The 22,393-nt window shown below is 45.0% G+C and overlaps 1 protein-coding gene across 2 annotated transcripts in view; it reads right to left on the reverse strand.

Annotated features, from left to right (window-relative positions):
* Window positions 1-3,346: 3,346 nt before the first annotated feature.
* The window catches only part of LOC147748681 (A.superbus venom factor 1-like), a 1,130,076-nt gene continuing 1,111,029 nt past the window's right edge, over window positions 3,347-22,393 (reverse strand). For both annotated transcript variants that reach the window (XM_086963555.1, XM_086963554.1), the window contains exons 40-41: window positions 15,900-16,035; window positions 3,347-3,668 (exon numbers count right to left, since the gene is read on the reverse strand). In XM_086963555.1, coding sequence (XP_086819681.1) covers window positions 3,527-3,668; window positions 15,900-16,035 — 278 coding nt within the window. In that variant the 3' untranslated portion in view covers window positions 3,347-3,526. The remainder of the gene's footprint in view (window positions 3,669-15,899; window positions 16,036-22,393) is intronic.

Below are 22,393 nucleotides of genomic sequence, written 5' to 3' on the forward strand. Positions count from 1 at the left end.
ATTCTGGGATACTGTGAAGTTCTGGAAAGTTCTCTTAAAGGCACAGTATCCTGTTTTGAGCCACATAATGGCAGCCTATGGGGCTTGTCTGTCCAGGTCTTCCTCTCTATCATTCCCGAGGGGTTTTGCTGCTGAAGCAAGGGAAATCTGGACAGGCTTTGCTGTTTGTGGATTTTTTTGGTGGAAATTCTAGTTGAAGTGCTGGACAGTGTAGCCTGTTATATAGGCTGCATTATCTGTCTTATCTGTCTTTAAATGCTCTCTTAAGTGTCTGTGCAGTTCTGCATTTTTTCGACACCTTAAGAGATTATTTTTGATTGCTCCGGGGTCCACGCACATGGGCGGGACTATTCACTAGATTATAACTATACACAGAGATCCCCTACTACAGAACTGAACCGCCAACACATTCGCTGATACAGTATTTGCATGTCATGGGGGAGGGATCAAATGTGATCCACTGGTTGGTACAAGCTTTACTCATATACGTTATAAAACCGTTAGCAAATCTTCGTGCGCACTGGGCTGAGAATAGAGGCCGACTCTGGTCTGATAAAAAATGGGAACGCTTATTAGCCATCGCTATACATACAGCGTAACTCCAGGTTTAAACTTATACAAACGTATATATTGCATAGAGCATACCTCTCACTGGATAAAATAAACAAATATTTCAATATAAATATCTCTAGTTGCCAGCGATGTCGACTCAATGGAGCGGATTTCCTACATATGTTGTGGTCCTGTCCCTTACTCCAGACATACTGGCACACAGTTGCAGAGACACTCGCGAGGTGCACCCGTGCTCAGATGCCCAACACGTGGGAGGTCTGTACCCTGGGGCTTTATACTTGCACTAAAAATAATAGGGTGAGCTCTACATTTCACGAACTGGGCCTCATAACTGCGAAACGGCTGATTACCAAACAATGGAAACACGAAGATCCTCCTGCGCCGGCTAGCTGGCTGAAATCAATGAAGGTATTGGCACAGGCAGAAAGCACCATTCTCCACAGGGAAGCAACGGCAGGGTTGTGCAAGTATTGAATAGCGCAATCCTGGGATGCTATCCTCAAAACACTAACACATACTAATGCTGCAATGCACTCACCTCCTCCGCAGCAGGCAGGAGACAATGCTGGAGAAGCCGCCCAGTAAATATACCACGCTGTAGGTGTTGTAGACACATGGAGTATCTGCCGAGATGAGACTTGAACTTGGGTGTCTGAGACACGTTCCATGTAAGCAAACTTTGTTATATGTCACCCTGACAGTCATTTAGCCATAAACAAAACATTAAGCGTGGCTCAAACTGCCCACCAATGACTCGACTTAGCTACAACATATATCAGATGTCACTTTTCGCAATGCTTTCATATTCACATTTTCCTTGATTTTTCTTCTTCGTTTTCTTTTAGTTGTAGTTTTCATATTAAATTAATATTATCTATCACCTCCAAAGATATACATGTATATTGCTTAGGCACAATTATTTGCAATGTTCCGGCATGTGATATATATGTGGAAAGTAATGGTAAGCACTTGGGTGAATTTGAAGACTTCGAACAGTTGGAAGGAAGATGCACTAATGGTATGCAAACGCTGTTCTGTTAATAGAGATAATGATATACACATGTGAAGGGAAACTGCAGCATTTTATGCATACATGAAAGTACGAATGTTATAATTGTACATATTATAGTGTTGACATGATGGAAAAGTCTGATTCCACATACACAGGTTTATAACTGTATCTCTTTTGCTCTATGTAACCCATGTACACCTGTATGTTTAAGTACAACAAAAAAAAGAAAATTAATAAAATATATTTAAAAAATAAATTTAAAAAATGAGTCACTGGCGGCGTGTGCTCATGATGGCGTGGTTCTGTCATGGCCCCACCCGCTCATTCATTCGCCTGCACAGTCGGGGAATTAATGCCACGTGGGAGGAGCGGCAGATGCATGACGGAACCACTCTGTCATGAGCACACTCTGCCCGTGGCTTATGACGGCTTGGTTCCGTCATGAGCATGCAAGGAGTTCAAATGAAAATGAGCGAGACAGTTATACTGTATTTGATTTTTATTACTACAGCACTTTCCTAACCTATGGAACTCCCAAGCTGCTGTTACATAAATATTTATGATATTTTTAGAAAAATATATGACATAAGGCTATTGAAGTTTGTTTATGTTCTTATTGCCTTGAAACCATTCATAATATGAGACACTATGTAAACAGAATTTCTAATGAAAAATGTATATGCTGTCTTCAGATTCTATACATGATTTCGTTTCACGGCCCAAACCTCCATGTCCGTCCACTCTTCTCATTCTAGATAACTGTTGCCTTTAGTAAAGTATAATTTTGGTGCTGTAGGCCCTGTTGTACCATGACATGCATAAAGCATTTCCTTTCCACAGAAGCTGCTTTAGTGGGCGATTGGTTGAACCCCTGGGCCTTTTAACAGCTTGAATCACTGGGTTTAAACCTGTGAAGGATGTTACCCTTCACCTCATACCAAAACACTCATAACATAGGGCCCAAGGCACTCACACACTTCTATCCAACGATCCAATAGAATCATTCGGGAACAACTGATCTCTCACTCCTTTTCACTTCAAGTTCATGCATAACAGCAGCGACACAACATGGTAAGAACACAAAGCTGATAATCTTATACAACATATAAGCAACCTTTGGGTGTTAAACTCTTACTAATGAGGTAAAGCTTTTGTCCAGAGAATGTTAAGATTTGTAAACATGTCAACACAATGAAGTAATATGACCATAAAACGTCTCCCATTATGCAGCATAACCATGATGGAGGCATAAAGACAACAGCAAATGAATTTGTCCTACACACTGAACGGTACAAGAAAATACTTGGTTTTCAAATTAAACTTCAGGATTTTATGATGACTGTCTACAGCAAGAAAGGATACTTTCTGATTAGTACAGTTGCATTTTGAGGTTTAGGAATGTTAATGTTGAGGAGATTTTGTTTATTCATCCTTGTTTCCCCTCCCACCCTTGTTTGCCTGGTGCAGGAAGATGCAACCTATTTTCTAATTATTCACAGAGCTGAATATTAATAAAGCATACTTGCAGACGGTGACTACCTCGCCACTCAGCCCTGACACCAGCAGCCACTGCTCCTTCCCCCTGCTATGGCGTGTGTGTGTGCTCGTGTCTTCCGGCCCTATGTGTATGCATGATTGTCTGTGTTGAGCAGAAGGAATGGGAATAACTGGTATTATATAGACAGAGAACACACGTCCGTACAACAGACCACGCTTGAAAATGAACAATGGCTAAAGAAAACATGGAAGCAAAACAGAGAGTGCTTTGGAAATGTATTTTTATTGATTTAAAAATAAACGTCTGTCATAAACTCATTGAACCAGGAAGAGGAACAGGCTGAGGCATAACACTGTGGTAGACATCACCAACACACAGCACGCGAACACGATTTTTAGCCAGGGGTTCTTCGCCAGGTGACTCTGCTTCGTTATTGCTTCTAATTATTCCGGGCAGCCAAAAATCATCAGATTCTCAGTGAAATCTGAAAGTTCTTCACAGATTTTCATGTGTTCTGCATTGTCGCACTCCTCCGTACTTGGCCACCACTCGATCCACGTGTCTTTCCCAATGTAGTAGGTGAACCTGCAATGGAGGTGCACAGTGTCAGGCAGGTACTTTCAGCAGAGAAGCCACTTATTCGGATAGTGCCCTGTGTAGAAATATATGTGGCGCCCTTGCTGCTGCTGGTGAATAGAATGAGGCACCAGAGATGGGTGCTTTTGAGCTCACAGCTCAATCCTTGGATAACTATAGCAGTGACTGGCCCCTGCACATAAAAGCCTTCATTACCCACCACCCCTCCCCCTTCCCGCAAAATTAACTTGCACCACCCACAGATTAGCTCGATTATGCTGATGCCAAGTTCTTTATCGGATGAGAAGTGTTGTTGGGGTGTGTACAGGAGGTGAGAGGGAGGTCACTGAAACGTGCTGACGTAGTGTTAGGCAGTACATTCGGTATTTTACACAGTAATAAAGTACTTTACACTGAATCATTGGAGCCAAGTGAAAGGGGCTTTGCTGTTTCCGTGGCCTCAGTGCTGACAGCTCTGTGTGCCCCTCGGAAGACTGGTGCCAAGGGCCTGGGCCCAGTTCGCCCATGCCAAAAGCCAGCTCTCAGATTGAGTTTCATTTTTACAAGACAATTGCTCAGAACTAGATCAGAGAAACAGCACCAGAGCAGGACACACATTTTGCTATTTTCGGGCAATTTTCTGTTAGTCCCATGCAGTTTTGCACTTAATTGCTCTTGCTTAGAAAAGGATTGCAAAGACAACACAACATTTGCACTGACAGGCGTCTGCAAAATTGGTATTTCAGTCATCTGCTCAATGCACATGTTGCTGTAAAAATTGTGCAAAACTACACAACGAGCAAAATGGACCAGCAATTGTGTAACCTTTCTACCAGTAGTGCAATTTAACTTTTCACTATCCAATGCACAATAACAACAATGCACTACGTCCAGAAGAAAATTTGATCAGGAGCCCCTTCCCACTGCTTGCTAATTTTACTGATTTCAACATAATTTCCAAAAATGCGGAATAATATTACCTTTTATTCAGACTGTCATGATGTCCGAAGGTGACCCTGTCACAGATTTGAATAGTACTGCCTTTTATTATGATGATCGCTATATAATCTCATATTGTATTGGGGCAATAGGAGAATCTTATGCACCAATGGATTTATGGTTATATGGTGTCCCAGCATGACCTCACAAGTTTAGAGAGTATTGGAAGTCCCTCTGTAATCACACATTTTAGGGAAGTAGTGAAAGACTGTGTAGCATCATATATCTGAATAACATCCTTTGTAAACTGACGCAGTAGAACAGTGGGAAGGGCATATGTAATCTGACATTTCATTAGAATGCCACTGGGACCCTGTGTAATCTCACGCCGTATTAGGACATGGGCTTCGACTCACCAAAATGCCTAGGGTAGCGGAAGTGGCATCACAAACCCTTTGACCTTAATGATATCACAGGAAGTGACAGCATGTGACCCTTCCTTGATTTTATTAGGGAAGGCATCTCACATGACCGTAACATCACACTCACACTCTCTTACACACCTTTACACTCATTCTTATTTATTCTCACTCACTCACTTGCATCCAATTTTAATTTCACTCACTCATTTATACTTACTGGCACTCAGGGTCAGGTTTACTAATGCTTTGTACTGTGTTCACACCACTTTTGTGGGTGGGATTATCTATCCAACGTAAATCCTGATTTGCATTGGATAGTATCCCAAAGTAATGCAAATTTGCAGCTTGTACTGCCCATCCCTATTGTGCGCCAAGGGGGTATTTCATGGGGGGCCATGGCTTAGCAGGCCAAGATGGCAGATGCGAGTCTCTGGAGCCCGCACATAGCCATTTATCCTGGCCTGGTGGACCGTGCAGCGATTGTTGAGGAGTGCCTGTGGTTGCCTTTAACCTCTGTCATCGACTGAGGCCCCCGCTGGTACTCCATTGCAGCTCCAGAATACAACACAGCTGCCTTTGAGGGTGACGGGCCCCCTCTGCAACTGGGCCACGTGGGCTGGCGCTGAGTCTTCGGGTGGGGAGCTTCTGGAGGGGTGGCGTCTCACTCGTGCATGTCACTTCCACTGTGATCAACCTTTGGAGTCCCAGGCTCAGAGCCCCCCTGCCACGACTGCAGGGCTGAAATACCGGTTGCTGGTCTATGGCGCGCGACTTTCAGAGGCCCTGCTGAGGCCTAAGGACCAGCAGGTGAGCCGCTGCGATGGTGCCCCCCCTGGTGCCAGACCAGAGCTGATTGTCTCCACTCCCCTGCTGCTCGGCATTATCTTTGAAGGCACATCAAACCTTCCATCAGCGTCTCCTGTCAGAACGCTTGAAGGAGGAGATTTGCATCTTCCACGTGGATCGAGTCCGCCAGCCTGGGTGGGCCTACCAGGGACCACTTGCACACCAGCCCAGCTCTCGCTGAGCCTGCCTCTCCCTGGTCTCTGATGGCAGCCCCCTTCTTTCACCAGCTGATTCCTGCCTGGCTGAGCCCCCATGTCTCCAGCCTCGACGTTCACTTTGGGGCGCGCCAAGATGGGGGCTTCTATCACTACCTGTGTTGGGTGGCGCTGGGCCGGGGATATTGTGTACTGACTACCGCACCACCTAACCCTTGCGGCTGACGGCCCGATCGGCTGTGAGCGGGAGCCCCCTCATGCATCAACGACACCACCGATATGCGATGTAAGACCTGGGGGGCCCTCCAACACCTCAAGGCCCTGGCTCTGGCCTCCACATTGCAAGATAACAGCCTGCTGTGGATCCCATGAGGTGCCCCTGGAACTCAGATGCCGGCGGGGAAGGGAAGCCCTCCCCTCTCCACCGGTTCCTGACAGTTTCCTGGTTGGGTGACCTATCTGTCTGGCCTCTGGAGCTGCTGCGTCAGGCCCTCTTGGCCCCTAAGGCCAGTAGGCATCCCACTGGCCCTGTATTGCAATCACCACTTCTAGAAGTGTGGCTACACCTGCTTCAGCACTCATTTCAAGCATGCTGTGTAGGTGTCCTCGGAGATCTCCTTGGTAACTTCCCTGTCTCCTGACATCAGCTATGGACTGACAATACTTGCCAAAATCCCCCGAAGATGTTGCCTCCATGACCGATTTGTGGCGCCTAGTTACCTCTGCCGACCATGCCCTGTGAGGACTGGGCATTCGCCATGCGGTGAGCCACTAGTCCTAGTTGCCTGGCTTGTATCCTGAGGGCACAACCCCGCCTCCATCTCCACGGACTAACATTATCTTTCCTACTCCTTGGAATTCCTAGGGCTCTCATCTGCCTACATGACCCTGAAACAAACATCCATGATATCCCACTGCATAGGCAGACTCCGGTCGGCCACAGTGGCCACGTTGGCCCCGACCCAGACATCTGAACCCCCCACCAAGTGTCGTTCCTGCCACCCTCCCAGGAGACCCCTTTCAACCAGCACCTACGCTTGACAAACTGGACCAAGTGCTAGCTGCCATAGAACACTTGTGAGTCTTGATAGAGACGTGCTTCAATGCTCTAGCCACTGATCTCAGCTTCCCCACCAATGATAATCGCAAGCTCTCAGACAAGGTATCTGACGGGAGAAATAACTGGCCACCCTACAAACTGTTGTGATGGACCACTAAGGGACTGCCCGAGAATGGCAGGACCAAGTCTGCCAACCGTAGGATAGGACTGATGACATTTAGGGCAGATCCAGGAGAAGGAATGTGCATAATTTGGGCCTGCCAGAGGTAGTTTAAGGCCTTGACCCAGAGGTAGTTTAAGGCCTTGACCCCATCCAATACCTCAACACCTGATTCAAGTCCTTCACCCCAGCATCAGAACTCACTTAATTTTTTACACTGAAGAGCACACACCACGTGCCATCTCTCAATCTCCACACTCTTCCGGGATCCCCTCCTCGACCTATGCTAGCAAAACTCCTTAATTTCAAAGACAGGGACACCATACTCTGAGCGACTTGCCAAGTGGGTTAACTCAGGGCAGTGCCTAATTTGTAAAACAAGAAGTGCAGGTGCTGAAATGTTTGCCAAGGAGGCCAACGCTCACTTCTTTCTCCTGAGAGCCCCACTTTCAATACTCTCACTACCTCAGTTCCCTATCTTATAACCTTGATCTGTTGTCTGTCCCCTAAGTCTTTGCTCTAAGAGTCTATCCTCTCACCTCTAATTGTTTTCTATCATCTTTGTCACACCTGGCGTGTTACCTTATTCCCTGCATTTCTGATTTGCCCTCTATTCATTCTTCCCCTGCCTTTTTTCCTCTTCACCTTTATACAAGCTCCACTCTCTCTTCCCTCGATCTTGGCTCTTTACTATGACTCTTCTAGCAGTGATTAGCTGTGTCTCCGTTTTATCATTTGTCTGCTTTTTACCTCTGTCCTGTCTTCTACATCCTTCCATTCTATCTTCTGTCTTCTTAATGCTCTCTTCTTCACATCATGGCTGCTTTCTCTTTGTATCTGATTTGCTCTCCTCTTCTCCTACTTAGCTCTGTCTTATCTCTCTCCTCTCCTGTTGTTTCTTTCTCCTCTTTACTCCTGCTTTCTCTTTCATCTATAACACTGCTGCTGCATGTGACCCCTGCCATCAGCCTGTACATGTCCCTGCTATACTGAACTCTGCGTTTTCATGTTGTCTTTCCTAAAGAAGAGGAAGATGACGTGTTTTACTTTCTTACCTACACCGAGTGCAAAAACAAAATGTACACCAAATGAAAATGCTTTTTTTGCATATATTAATCAGTGCAGTATAACTGGGTTTTTTGCAGAACAGGTAGTTGCTCGAGCACAGCAGGTGATGTCACTACTAGTGCTGCCTGTAATTAGTAGGTCCAGGGATGGCGCGGCATCAGCATCCACTGCTCAGCTTGCTATGACCCTGCCTGCAACAGCACAGGCATTGTCCCCAGCCGGAATGCTGCCAAAGCCGGTAAGTATGGCTGGGGTGCCTACTGGACTCAAGCACGCTCAGCAATTACCATGATGGGGTGCAGCGCACAGATTCTACAGGTGACACCATGGCGCACAAAAGCTGTGTTGGGCCTCACACCGCATCGAGCACGTTGAGGATAGCAGCAATGCAGGGCTACCGGATATGCTACTCTGGCTACACAGCAAGTTTAAAGTCCACACTTACTTTTGTTTATTCTTCCTCAAGAGCCCTCGCGCCCAAGTTCCAAATGTGCTCTCGCAGTTTCCTTGCCTCAACTCCGTCATGAGCCAGCCCCCAGCTACAAATATCCAATGAGAGGCTTAGGCTCAGGCAGTGGCAGGGTGCAGCAGACTCGGGGAATAGAATGCAAGACATAGTTTGTCGATTACTTCTTGGATTTGTGATTGGAGTGATGACATCATCACTAACGTGGTGAAACACAATCGTGCCTGCCTGGCAGGCGTATGCTGGTCTGTCTATGAACATTTACCAGCCAGTCACCATACAATGTTTGTTATTCTTTTTATTTTGAATTTGAACAATTAATATTGAGACCACCACCTGCAGGGTCAGAAATTGTAGCCCCGGCCCTGTGAAAGAAGTGCCCGTGCTGAGAACCTGAAAGTACCTGCTCAAATTAAGCACTGACTCAGGGTGGAGTACAAGGTGATCATGCTTTTTCCTGACTATACCAGAGTATTCCAACAGCAAAGGTCATCCTTCCTAGGGGTCAAACGCCATTTTGCACCGATAAGGGGTCCAGTACTCACTCTTTTTTCCATCCTGCCTAAAGGTCAATGCAAACAACACCACCCTATTTTTCACCTATCCGAAGGAAACTTGGGACTGCTCAGACCAACAATAAGGTCCCACAGTGATGGACCACAATGGTCTTTCCCAAACAGGAGGCGTAAAAGCCATAAATGGTCCTGCACTCAGGGCACCCAGCGACCACCCACAAAGGCACCCCTGAATCTCAAACAGATCATTGTGAATAGGCACCAGGCAGTGCAGGCTGCTGCGGACATTGCGCCTAACAACATTACTACTGATGACAAAAATGGTCAGCACCTCTTTACTGATTGTGACACGCTCCCCTCAGATAAATCTCAACTGAGTTCTCCATGCTGATCTAGAGGGCCAGCATAGTCATCAGATACTTTTATATGAATCAGTTATGGAATTGTTTCCTTCAATGCTTTGCTATGTTCTTTCAACGCACCATCCTCATGTTGATACTTATCTAACATACTGCACTCAGACCACATGCACTTTCTCTGATTTCCCTCCCACCGGTTTGTCTGCTGTTGGTCCCACAGACTCACACACTTTTTCCAACAGGGCACCCCCACCATGGCACCATACAGCTGCAGTTGCTCACCACCCCACTCCTTCTGAGTATTTCTTGATGACTCTGTTTGAGCATACAGTAGTTATAGTAAGCCCTGCCTGTTCCACTCACCATTTTCTTCTGATCCCATACCCTGCACTATTCCTGCACTGCACTCACAACACAGGGTATTTTCTGCTCCCACCTCATTCACATGAAGTAGGCAGGGTCTCTGTATTGATGTAAGGAGCAAAGACCCCCCCATGACACATATATTTCCCCCTCATTATGCAGACTTTGCATTGCATGCTCCGTCTTCTTACACTGAATGTGTGGGGTATACACACTGCCAGCAAGAGGTATGTGATATAGTCTTACGTCAAGAGGCAACATGTACACATAGTCCTTTTATAGGAACCCACACCACAAAAAGAGAAGATTGAACGTTTCCGTAAATGCTGGAGTGGACACATTTCTGCAACTACCTATTCAGCATACGCCCATGGTGCTCTGATCTGGGTCAGACCCGGTGTTATCTACCAGGTCCTGGATACCACCATTGACACTGAAGCCCTCTATGTTCTCCTGGAAGGGCACCTAATGGCTGCCACTTGCTACTTGGTAACCACCATTAACACTGAAGCCCTCTTTGTTCTCCTGGAAGGGCACCTTGATGGCCGCTACTTGGTAACATTTATCCCCACAACTCTAGTCAGGGAGAACTTTGGGATGACCTCTCCTCTATCCCTGCCCATAAAACTGCATTTCCATGAATACTTGGAGTAGATTGTAACTGCGCTATAGATCTCCACCTAGACAAATCACACCCTCCCCTTCCAAGTTCCCCCTTCATTCCCAAATAGCACGTCCACACAGCTGGACACAGCAATGGTCCTTGGTAGACGCTTGGTGGTTACATAACCCCACTCACGAACTTTACTCGTTTTATTCCATACTCCACAACTTCATATGCTCCTTGACCGCTTTCTATGCTCAATCTCACTAACTTCCCTCCTAAACTGCTCAGATTATTTAGGTCACGTGATTAAAGATCATGATGCTCACTATATAGACCATTGTTGGGCATCCCCTAGACCACCAATACCTAAGTGACAACTCCAACGGGGTTGCCTTGATGATCCAGTCTTTTGGGAGGAACAAGGCACCCATATCCGCCATTACTTTGTGGAGAACCATAACATCACCTCAACAAGGATGGTAGAATGGGACACGGGGCTACTGCATACGATAGGTGGTGGGTGTGCGTAGCATCCTAGACAGTGAAATAAGTGAAGATGTAGACTGCCTTGCAGAATTGACGAAGGCTGCATGTAAAGATCCTGGGAAGATCCCACAACTAGCTGAAGACCTGAAGCACATAATTTTTAGAGTGCCTCCATCGCTTTAATTTCACAGTCCATGTAGCTAAAGTTCACAGAGAAGGGGACAAATCTGGCTGGCATTTAGCCTGGCTAGCGTGACAAGACACTAACCCAGCTCCAAAACAGAATTGATCACACCCACTGGAACTTCCATTTATGCCCAAGAGGACTTATGGCAGCTCTTTCACACCTTTTACTCTACACTGTATCAGGCCCCGTCTGATCAATCTGAGGAACATTCACATGCTTTTTTTGCAGATATCACACTGCCTGGCATCCCTACTACAACTAACTTGCGCTTGATGCCAAAATAGCCACAGAAGACGTAGTGCAGGCGATCAGGGACTTAGCCTATAAAAAAACAGCGGGTCTTGACGGCCCACCACAATAGTAATTTGTCTTTGCAACTTGAATCCAAGTTGACTGACTTGTATGAAGCAGCAACTTCCTCCATCATTTCGGGAATCACTCCTGGTCTCCATTCTGAAGCCTGTCAGAATCCTGACTCAACCATCATCATATCAACCCATTTCCTTTCTGGGGGCCAAATATATAATACTGGGTAAAATATTACGAGATCGCTACGCCCAGGTACTCCCAGATCTCATCCATATTGACTAGAATGGGTTAGTTTGAGGATGCAGCACCTCTTAGAATATTTGCCGGTTGTTTTAAATGCAGGATCGAGCTAGAGGGTGCCACCCATGGTTGACTTGCTTCATATTAGACCTGGAAAAGACATTCGATTCACTGACATGGCACTAACTCTTCCAGGCCTTGAGCCAATTTGGTGTCGGACCATAACTCCTTGCAAGCACTCGGCTCCTTTACACTAATCCGACCTCCCGAATCCACCTGGGGTCCCTTTGCTCACCTCATTTTATGTGAGCAAGGGCACCAAACAGGGGTGTCCCCTTTCTCCATTGCTCTTCGTCCTTGCATTGGAGCCCCTTCCTATATGCTTACGACACGAGGGCAGTGTCGGGGGAATACCCATGGAAAACAGGACGCACATGGTGTCCCTGGACGCCAATAATCCCCTCATTTATTTGAAGGACATCACTTCTGATCTTTCCCAGCTTCAACAAACACTTGGCGAATTCTCTGCAGCTGCCGAACAATGGGTACATTGGGACAAATCAGTGACACATCCCCTGCACCCTGATTAACCGCCATGATCCATACATTTAAGTACCACCCCATACTGGCTACTTAGGTATCCATCTCTACCGCACTCCGCTGGGTATATTTGAAGGGAACCTTTGGGTGGCACTGCTAGGCATCGAGATGCAAATGAACTTCTGGTGATCATTGCCCAGTGCCTTGATAGGCAAAATTGCACTAGTGAAAATGGTTATCCCACCTCGCCTGCACTACCACTTCACCAACCTTCCCATAATCCCACCTCAAGCTTGACTTATTGCTGGGAAATCTTATCTGGGGCAATGGCTTACGCTGTGCAGCACTTTGCAAACTACAGTCCTGATGGACCGGGAAGGGTTGGGCGCCCAGTCATTTGAAGAGTATTCTCTGGCTGCGCAGTTACAATTGCTATCATGCTGGACAGCTGAGAGGTATGTTAGAGAGATCTGTAGCACGAACTGCATCCTACCCTCTCCAGCGATCCATCGCCTCCTACTTCCAAAAACAGTTTAGCTCCCTCACTGCTACAGATGGTAGAGGCTTGGGCTTGCATAGCAAGAATACACCAAATGTATACGCTCCTGAGCTGCCCCTGGTTGCTCTTCCTAAATTTCCTGGGTCCTATACATGCTGAGACCGAACCCAGTGGACAGAACACTCAGTCCAAACAGTTGGGCATCTTTTTCTCAGTGGTCAATTTCTCTTCTTTGACCAGTTAGTAACAGACTATTATTTACCACCAGGGCAATTCCTCTTTCCCCTGCAACTCATTTACACATGCTGAATCCTATGGAGCGTTCTGTTCCGATGGACCTCGGCCATCACCTTATTACTTGGCTGTACAAAGCCATTCACAAATTAACAATGCTTCCCCATGACACCCTACAACACAAATGGGAGGAGTTTGGGCGAGCATCACACGATAAGAAGTGGGAGATTGTCTTGTAATTCCCACAAAAGGTATCCCGTAAATCACGTTTTGAAAAACCAGCAACGCATCATGCTGCATTGCGCATATCTCACCCGGGTTCGGCCTCACTTAACAGATTCTTTCCTGAAGTAAATGCACGCTGCCTATGCTGTCAGGCTCCAGGCACAAACTTGTCACATGATACAGTCGTGCCCAGCTCTGCACCATTTCTGGGAGGTTACACAACACATTGTGCCAGGTCACAGATCTCACCGATATTCACACGTGGGAGGCATGATTGCTTAGCATTTTCAGGTGGGACAAACCCCACAAAGTGCACTCCCTTCTTTGCCTCCCTGGTACTCCTCTTGCCAAACATACCCTCACTTTGCACTGATGCCCCCCGACAACTCCTTCTCTGGCTGCCTCATATGGAGAGGTCAAAAAATGGGGTCCGGCGGAGGAGGACACTCTCTGATACGAGGAAGTCTTGGTTCTCCCAATCTCCGCAAGGGGCTACCCTTCTTTTCAAGTTCCTACAGCACACTGGGAACAATGATCCCCCTCTGGAATGGCCCTGTACTTATTCCATATCTGCCACTACCCACCATTGCCCCCTCATCTTCACTTATTCATAACATACTGTATAACTCCTTCCTCACTGGAAGACCCTGCCCGCACTGCCACTGTATCTTTGTCTTAGATTGCTTCAATGATACCGATCCTATGGTACGCCCTCACTCCCCCTCCTACATGCCCCTCTACCCCAACTTGTACACCACACCTTTTGTTACACAGATTCAACAGACACTTGTCCATATGTACAAGCATGTTATATATAATATTGCACCCACTGTACTCGCTTGCTGGACTTCCAAGCTATGTTTCTGTTGGCATATGCCACTTTGATCCTGTATGGCAAATGTACTTCCATCATATTCTACTGTTGACAGTACCCTTTTCTCCGTGTTTTTTAAAGGGGGTATTTCATGGATGGACTCCTCGAGGCAGTTGTAACAAGGAGAAATGTTTTCTATTCTCCTAATTTTGCCAACTTTGCATGTGCGCTATATTGTATAGCACACATACAAAGTAGGAATAGCCTTAAAATAGCTTTTGAACTGGAAGGGAACCCTTCCAGTACAAAAGCTATGCTTAAAAGAATGCACATATCCTAGCAATATGGTGCAAGGGTGTGAGCATTGGAATGTGGCTGCCAAAAGTACACCAGTCCACAGGGAGAGAGAAAAAGCACAATATCTTAGTAGATATGGCACATTTCTCTCTGTTCCTTTGATGCAAGGCAGCCCAGCAACTTTGGTGCAGCATAGCCTTGTGTCAAAGAGTAGTAAATCTGGGCTTTAGTCTCACACAATCTTACCTAAAACTCCCACTCAATGTCAATCACACACACATGCTTACATATACCGACACATGCTGACACATACACTTGGTCTCTCCCATAAACACACTCTCACTCGCATGCTGCCACCAAAGGTCCAGTTCCAGCCATGTGGGCTCCATTTTTATTACACTAATAGAGAATAGTAGAATATTATTTGCTATCAGCATAATGAAAAATGGGCAGAAAAAAAGGAAATTGAGACGACCCTCTGTCCTTGGTATTGGTTTTGTCACTTCTGAGAACCAGGGATCAAAAAGGCAGTCCCAGGGGTTGCAATGGGCAAGCCAGGGATAGCAGCTGCAGCCCCTGGCAATCCCTAAATGACGTCCATGCATTAGGAGAGCAGCACGGTACTGGTGTTGTCTTGCAGTGTATTTGGGTAGAAACGGGGTATCTGTGTAATCTCACACTGCATTGTGGGAGCAGAGTGTCTTCTATATTTGGATAGCAGTGGAGGCCATGTGTAATCTCACACTACATTAGGAGAGCAGTGTTTCTCCTATGTATTCTTGCGCTGTATTTGCGTACAGTGTTGGACTAGCCTACAGGGTAATCAGGTAGTTCCAATGGGCTAGTTGATAAACCAGTTTGTGGGCCTATTTTATGGTATGGTGAGCCATTATTTTTACTGTTGATTTCCCTGATATTACGAAAAACATTGCCTGCAGCAAACACAAATGCATGCAGTCTCACATACCTTGCTAAATACCCTTACAGCGCATCTTTGAAAGTTCAAAACTGGCCTGGAGTGCAAATGTGGGCGTCTTTCATAGCTATCTGGTTCAGTAAAGGGGACTACTTTTATTTTGGTGCTCTGGCATATTTTGTGTCCGAGTCCGACTCGATTTGGATAGCATTGGGACCCTGCTTAAGCTAACACACTGTGTATTTTAGAAGTGCATTTGGGTGGCATTGGGGCCCCTGTATAATCTCATAGTGCATTGGCAGGGCAGTGTGGCTCCTTTACAGTGTATTTAAACAGCACTAGGATTCTCATATTGCATTAGGAGAAATCAAATCCTTTGTAATCTTACTTTGTAATCAGAGTGAAGTGCGATGAAAGTGAAGCGCCCAGTGTAATCACAGGAGATCTTAAGAATAGCTTACGATGATAGAGCCTGATCCATTGATTGCTTGATAATGTTACTGGATTCATGCTTATTTCCAGGATTTACTTACTTATCCGTCTGAGCCCACAAGTCAGTGTTCAAACCCCAGATCAGATAGCTCTTTCCATCTTCAAGCTTCAGGGAACTCCCCCATTTCTTGTGGCTGATAAACCTGCGAATATTCCCTTCTGGCACCTTATCCGTCCCTTAAAGAAAGCACATTGAAATTCTGATGTAGTTTTTCTTGTAAAGAAAAGTGAGCAATTGTAATGATGCATACGGATGATTGTTCCCAGTTTCTCTGGTTTTCTCTCTCTTATTCAGTTTTGGCTTTCAGTTTTGCCTACGTAGAGCAAATAAATGTATGTTTTTCCTAGTAAGAGTGCTCCTGAATTTTCTTGAATACTTCACAGGGGCTGGTTACCCCAAGACGAGGCACCAAAGCAGTGGCGGAATGAAACTTGAGGTCCCCTCCCCCCACTCTCCAGACCCAGTCAGGAGCTCTCAGGCCAGGGACCCGTCACATGTGCACAGTGCTGGAGAGAGCTCTCTGGAGCTCAAGCCCCCTGCATCAGGGAGGCTGCTGGGGCTATTGTTCCACCATTGCATCAAAGGAGGCTGTGCTGTGTGCCGCAACAAAAAGAAACTGTAGAGAGTATATATATATATATATATATATATATATATATATATATATATATATATATATAAAATGTCTTTTTTTACAGCTCCCCAGTACACCAGTACAGCACTCACGGGAAACTTTACACCCAGATTTTATTGGGTGATTTGCAACACAAAAGACGCGTTTCGGCGACTGCCTTTGTCAATTTCACACGGCAGCCCGAGACAGCGGTATTTAAATTGATGTCAAAACAGTTCATTGGATGTTCACAGTGAGGTACAACCACAACAAACAAAGGACTAATAGGATGGACTTAAGATACATTTTCGGCCATCTTTGATCGTGCAAGTCATTATTGTTATTGTGCAGGTATGTGCAGCTATATTACAACTTGTAAGTGTGCATGTATGTACATATATACATGTTTACACAAGAATTCATGAGAAATGATAATGCCCTGCATGGGCTCACGCTGTACATTAGTCCATAATTGGGTTGTCATAGGCAATTTAAATAACCAAAATGCGGATGGGCTAACTAACACTTTGCCTGAACATTCAATATTTACCTCATTAACCTGAACTCAATACTAGTGAACCAACTCTTTACATTTTATATAAACTGTACAGACCACAAAAAAATGTTTATACTCGAAACTAAAAATTGTAAAGGGAGACTAAACATCCTAATGTCCAAGGTAATAAACTGGTAATCAAGGAGCATCGATTCACAAAGAAATTATAATGCTAAGTCCCAATCTATTATGTACACAGAAATATTTCCAGAAATGGACTCATACATGGTATGACAGTTATCTCACAGTATATACAGTATTTACATATATTTACATAGGGTTACAGGTGCACAGCTAGTTCCTCACCACTATTAAGTCCCTGAGGTATTTTGGTCTGCATGTTAATGATATAACGGGACTCTAGTCTGCGGAGTCTGAGTAATCTATCCCGTCCACGAGAGTTACATGGCACATGATCTAAACAGAAGTTGCGCAACAGGTCCCTATTTCTGCTGTGGTGGCTTTCAAAGTGGTGAGCGACCAGATATGATTCATCCTTATTTGAAATAGCTTGCATGTGTTCAAGGATCCTGATCTTGGTAGGATATATAGTACTGCCAATGTACCTAAGTCCACACAGACATACCAGACAGTATACCGTGTGGCTGGTGTTGCAATTCATAAACATCTCAATTGTTTTAGGCTTCCTCACATCTGGTACCTCGAACGATGAGACCTTGTTGCTGTTTTTACACGCCTTGTACTTTTTGCAAGGATGAAAGCCTTTTATTGGGCCCAAACGAGCATCGCTCTGGACCAAAATCTCCTTGAGACCTTGATTTTCTGAATGACAGTTGGGGTGATTTTACTAAATCCTCTCCTATAACCGGATCAGATTTAAGGAGAGGCCATTTTTTTCTTAGTATTTGTCTCAACTCAGTATGATTACATGAAAAATCAGTAATCAGTCTACACTCTGTACTTTGGGACAGCTTGGCTTGCTCTGTCCTCTGGGTAGTTCTTGAAATCCCCCATATTAAGTCTGTTTTGACTTTCATGTCTACCTTATGTCTGGCACTCAGCACTACTTCTGTGGAGTAACCTTGTGTGTGAAATCTAGCTGCACTCTCATTAGCTGCTGCTTGGAAGTCACACTCTCTGGTACAGTTCCTCTTTATTCTTAGCACCTCGCCAAAAGGTATGCTTTTTTAAAGTTTATCCATATGGCAGCTGCTAGAATGTCAGACAGAGTTACCCGCCACAGGTTTTCTATGTAGAACTGTACATAATTTTCCCCCAGAAACAAACACTTGTAGATCCAAAAAGTTCACGGAGATCTTACTGATCTCTCCACTGAACTTCAAATTAAGATTGTTCCTATTCAGAACCTTGACATAGTCCCTACCTGATTTTTCTGTACCGTTGTATATGAGGAATAAATCATCAGTATACCGGTTCCGGCTGACCAGTTTGTTTGTCTACTCCTGATTGGCATCAGACCAGGCCACCTGCTTCTCCCACCAGTCAACAAAGAGATTTGCATAACTGGGGGCGAAGCAGGTGCCCATGGCCGTGCCCTGTGTATGTCTGAACAGCTGTTCCTGGAAAAGGAAAATGTTGTGAGTTAGACAATACTTTACAAGTTCTAGGACCATGCAGTTATGTTCCATATATTTTATGGAATGTCCTTTTAGAAAGTATTCAATGACTTCCACACCTCTCTCATGTTGGATAATAGCATATAAACTGGAGATATCTAAAGTGATCATAAAAAAATCAGATTCCCAGGTTATGCCTTCAATTCTCTTTAAAAAGTATTTTGTGTCCTGAATTCACGAGGTCAGTTCGATTACATAATTGAAAAGAAAGAAATCAATAGATGTGGACATGTTCTCAGTTATTGCTCCCTTCGAGGACACAATGGCATCGTGAGGCATCTGCGGGACAAACTTTGATATTTGTTTAAATGGACTACTCGGCTTTCTTGTAATATGGCCGCACTATCATCACTTTGTGCTGTATTAGAGTCCATATTAGCAGCCTGTGTATGTGTCATGCTCTCAGTTTGTAGTTCCTCCAAAACTGCCACTGTACTTAGATCATGGCTGGTTAAGAGCTCTATTCCTGCACTAGGAATTTCCAATGGCCATACGATTCCTTGGGCCTTGCAATTTAAAATTTTCCGTAATTTGACCTTTCTTACAAATTTAAAAAGATCAATTCTAGTATGAGTGTTTTCCATCCTTTTAGATGGGCAAAATGATAAACCCAAATGCAGAACTGATTTCTCGTGCTCAGTGAGAATTCTTGGTATAAGATTCACGATTGTTAGATTGTCAGCATTTGTTATAGACGCCTGGTTCCCCGTTTGCTCTTAGTTATTCTTGGCGATGCGCTGCTGGCTGGCACTTGTTCCAGCCTCCTCTTCTGGTCCGCCTCGTCAAACCTTTCTTTTGGCCGGTTCTGGTGGCTTGCCTCTGCCACCCCTCCCTAATGTTTGTCTGATTAGGAGAAACTCCTCGTGAAAAGGAGCCGGCTGTTCATTGCCCAATTTTTGCGCCAACCTGCGGTCAGAGGACCTGCTCAGAGTCAGTTACATCTGATTCAGATGTCTCAGCTTGTTCCACCGCTTTCTTGCTTCTGTTATCTCTTAGCTGCTTCGTGGTGCATCAAATTTCTTTGCAAAAGTTAGGACACGTCCTAACTCATAGTCTTGGGCATCCCTTTCAAACGTATCTTGTTTGCGTTGTCTTACTTTTTGTTCATATTTTGTGAGGCATTTTTTCATGGCTTCAGTTAATTCCTCCACTTTATTTTTGTCAGCATTGCAGCCAATTCATTCTCGAGGACACCAATTTCCTCCAAGGCTCGGGCACGATCACTCAATGCAAATTTAACAAAAATTTGCAACTTGCCTTGCGAGGAGTGAGCTGTGTGTTCTGTCCATTCTTCAAGCAGCCTGGGGTCTGGATTCTCATAGGCTGGGACCGTGTAGATCCTCAGCCTTCTTGGTATTCTTTGTTCATCGATATATTGCTGAAGAGATGTGGCTTCCCACCATTTGCGGGGTTCTCTTTCATAAAGCCTTTCTAATGTCTGAAACTTGCTTTTCAGAACATCTCCCCCTTGGATGGCAGCTCTGATTTAATTGCTCTGTGTGCCTCCCTTTTGTTTGAAAATATCCGCTGCTGCCTCGCGGCGTGCCGTGTAACTAAACATAATGACGAGCGCTTGATAGCTCTTATTATGTGTTTTCTAGTTTCCCTCGCTCCACCGTTCTCAATTAATGCGCATCTCGCGCCACGATCCTTTCTGGCTATCCTGAGAGTGATTACCTCATTGTTGGATTTACATGATGCCTCTGTTTGCCAATGTCAGCTGCCGTGTCAGAGATTGAGTTCCCGTATTAGCTTCGGTCAGCGTTGACGTCAGTGAAACGCCCGATGTCAGACTCACGGCATCTCAACTTCAGTTTTCTGTCGCGAGCCTCAAAACCAGCACAGAGTAAAATCCAAGTCAGAAGATGACTCCGGCGGTGCAGGGATGATTTACAAACTGCTTCCTCGGTCTTCACCACAATCCCTGCACTCACTAGCTGGTGCTCTCCACGTGTTGGTGAAAACACGCCAAATTTTACTGCTCCCAAGTACAGCACTCACGGGAAACTTTACACCCAGATTTTATTGGGTTATTTGCAACACAAAAGACGTGTTTCGGCGACTGCCTTTGTCAATTTCACATGGCAGCTCAAGACAGCTGTATTTAAATTGATAAAAAGAAGGAGTCAGGTCCTGATCGGGACTGAGGGGGGCTGGACCATACTATATTGAAGAGAAAATAGGAAGTGCCCACACCTCATGAAATAAACAATTATTCAAAGAAGCACGTGTAACTAAATGACACATGTGAAGGTACATTTATTTATACCAACGACTAGTATTTTTTGAATTTTTTCAACAAAATATTTTTTGGAAAGCAGAAAAAGGGTAAACCCACACAATCAACACAGTGATTATATACAAATACATACAGTTATTAACAATAATAGACAACAACAATTAATGAAAAACATAGGAACACAGAGCAAAAATATTAACACATTTGATGTTTCATGGTTACATATGAATGCCTATTTTATAACCACCAAAGCGAAGTGAAAAAAGGGGGGCAAGAGCTTGTACAATGTTCATTAGCACAAATACATTTAATGTATTACTACGCTCTTGCACAATGCCGACGCGTTTCAGGTTCGAGCAGAGCGTAATCGAACCCTCATCAGGGCTTTGTAAATTGTCTGTGGTTATCAGGCTCCTGAGAACTGATCGATGGACAGGGGGCGGTACCTCAAAGGTTTTAATTCTCTATGTGCACCGTCCAGCGCCCCTTAGAGGGAGGAGATCGAGGTAAAAAGTCTTTGTGTCCTTGCGTTATTAGGTGTAGAAAAGCGGTTTCCCTCTAAGATGAAATCGACATGGTGATTCTACCTGGGTTCGCAGCGGCAGTCGTGGCGGCCCAGGGATCAAAAGACGGAGTGTTTCAATTAGCCTCCGTGAGCACGGCGCGCTGTCCTCAGACAGTCAATCTCCAAATGCGAGGCCTCTCAGAGAATGCCCGGCGTTATCACGGAGGCTAATTGAAACACTCCGTCTTTTGATCCCTGGGCCGCAACGACTGCCGCTGCGAACCCAGGTAGAATCACCATGTCAATTTCATCTTAGAGGGAAACCGCTTTTCTACACCTAATAACGCAAGGACACAAAGACTTTTTACCTCGATCTCCTCCCTCTAAGGGGCGCCGGACGGTGCACATAGAGAATTAAAACCTTTGAGGTACCGCCCCCTGTCCATCGATCAGTTCTCAGGAGCCTGATAACCACAGACAATTTACAAAGCCCTGATGAGGGTTCGATTACGCTCTGCTCGAACCTGAAACGCGTCGGCATTGTGCAAGAGCGTAGTAATACATTAAATGTATTTGTGCTAATGAACATTGTACAAGCTCTTGCCCCCCTTTTTTCACTTCGCTTTGGTGGTTATAAAATAGGCATTCATATGTAACCATGAAACATCAAATGTGTTAATATTTTTGCTCTGTGTTCCTATGTTTTTCATTAATTGTTGTTGTCTATTATTGTTAATAACTGTATGTATTTGTATATAATCACTGTGTTGATTGTGTGGGTTTACCCCTTTTTCTGCTTTCCCAAAAATATTTTGTTGAAAAAATTCAAAAAATACTAGTCGTTGGTATAAATAAATGTACATTCACATGTGTCATTTAGTTACACGTGCTTCTTTGAATAATTGTTTATTTCATGAGGTGTGGGCACTTCCTATTTTCTCTTCAGTATTTAAATTGATGTCAAAACAGTTCATTGAATGTTCACAGAGAGGTAAAACCACAACAAACAAAGGACTAATAGGA

Source organism: Lissotriton vulgaris, chromosome 1_1 (assembly GCF_964263255.1).
Source record: "Lissotriton vulgaris chromosome 1_1, aLisVul1.2, whole genome shotgun sequence".
Taxonomy (NCBI): Eukaryota; Metazoa; Chordata; class Amphibia; order Caudata; family Salamandridae; genus Lissotriton; species Lissotriton vulgaris.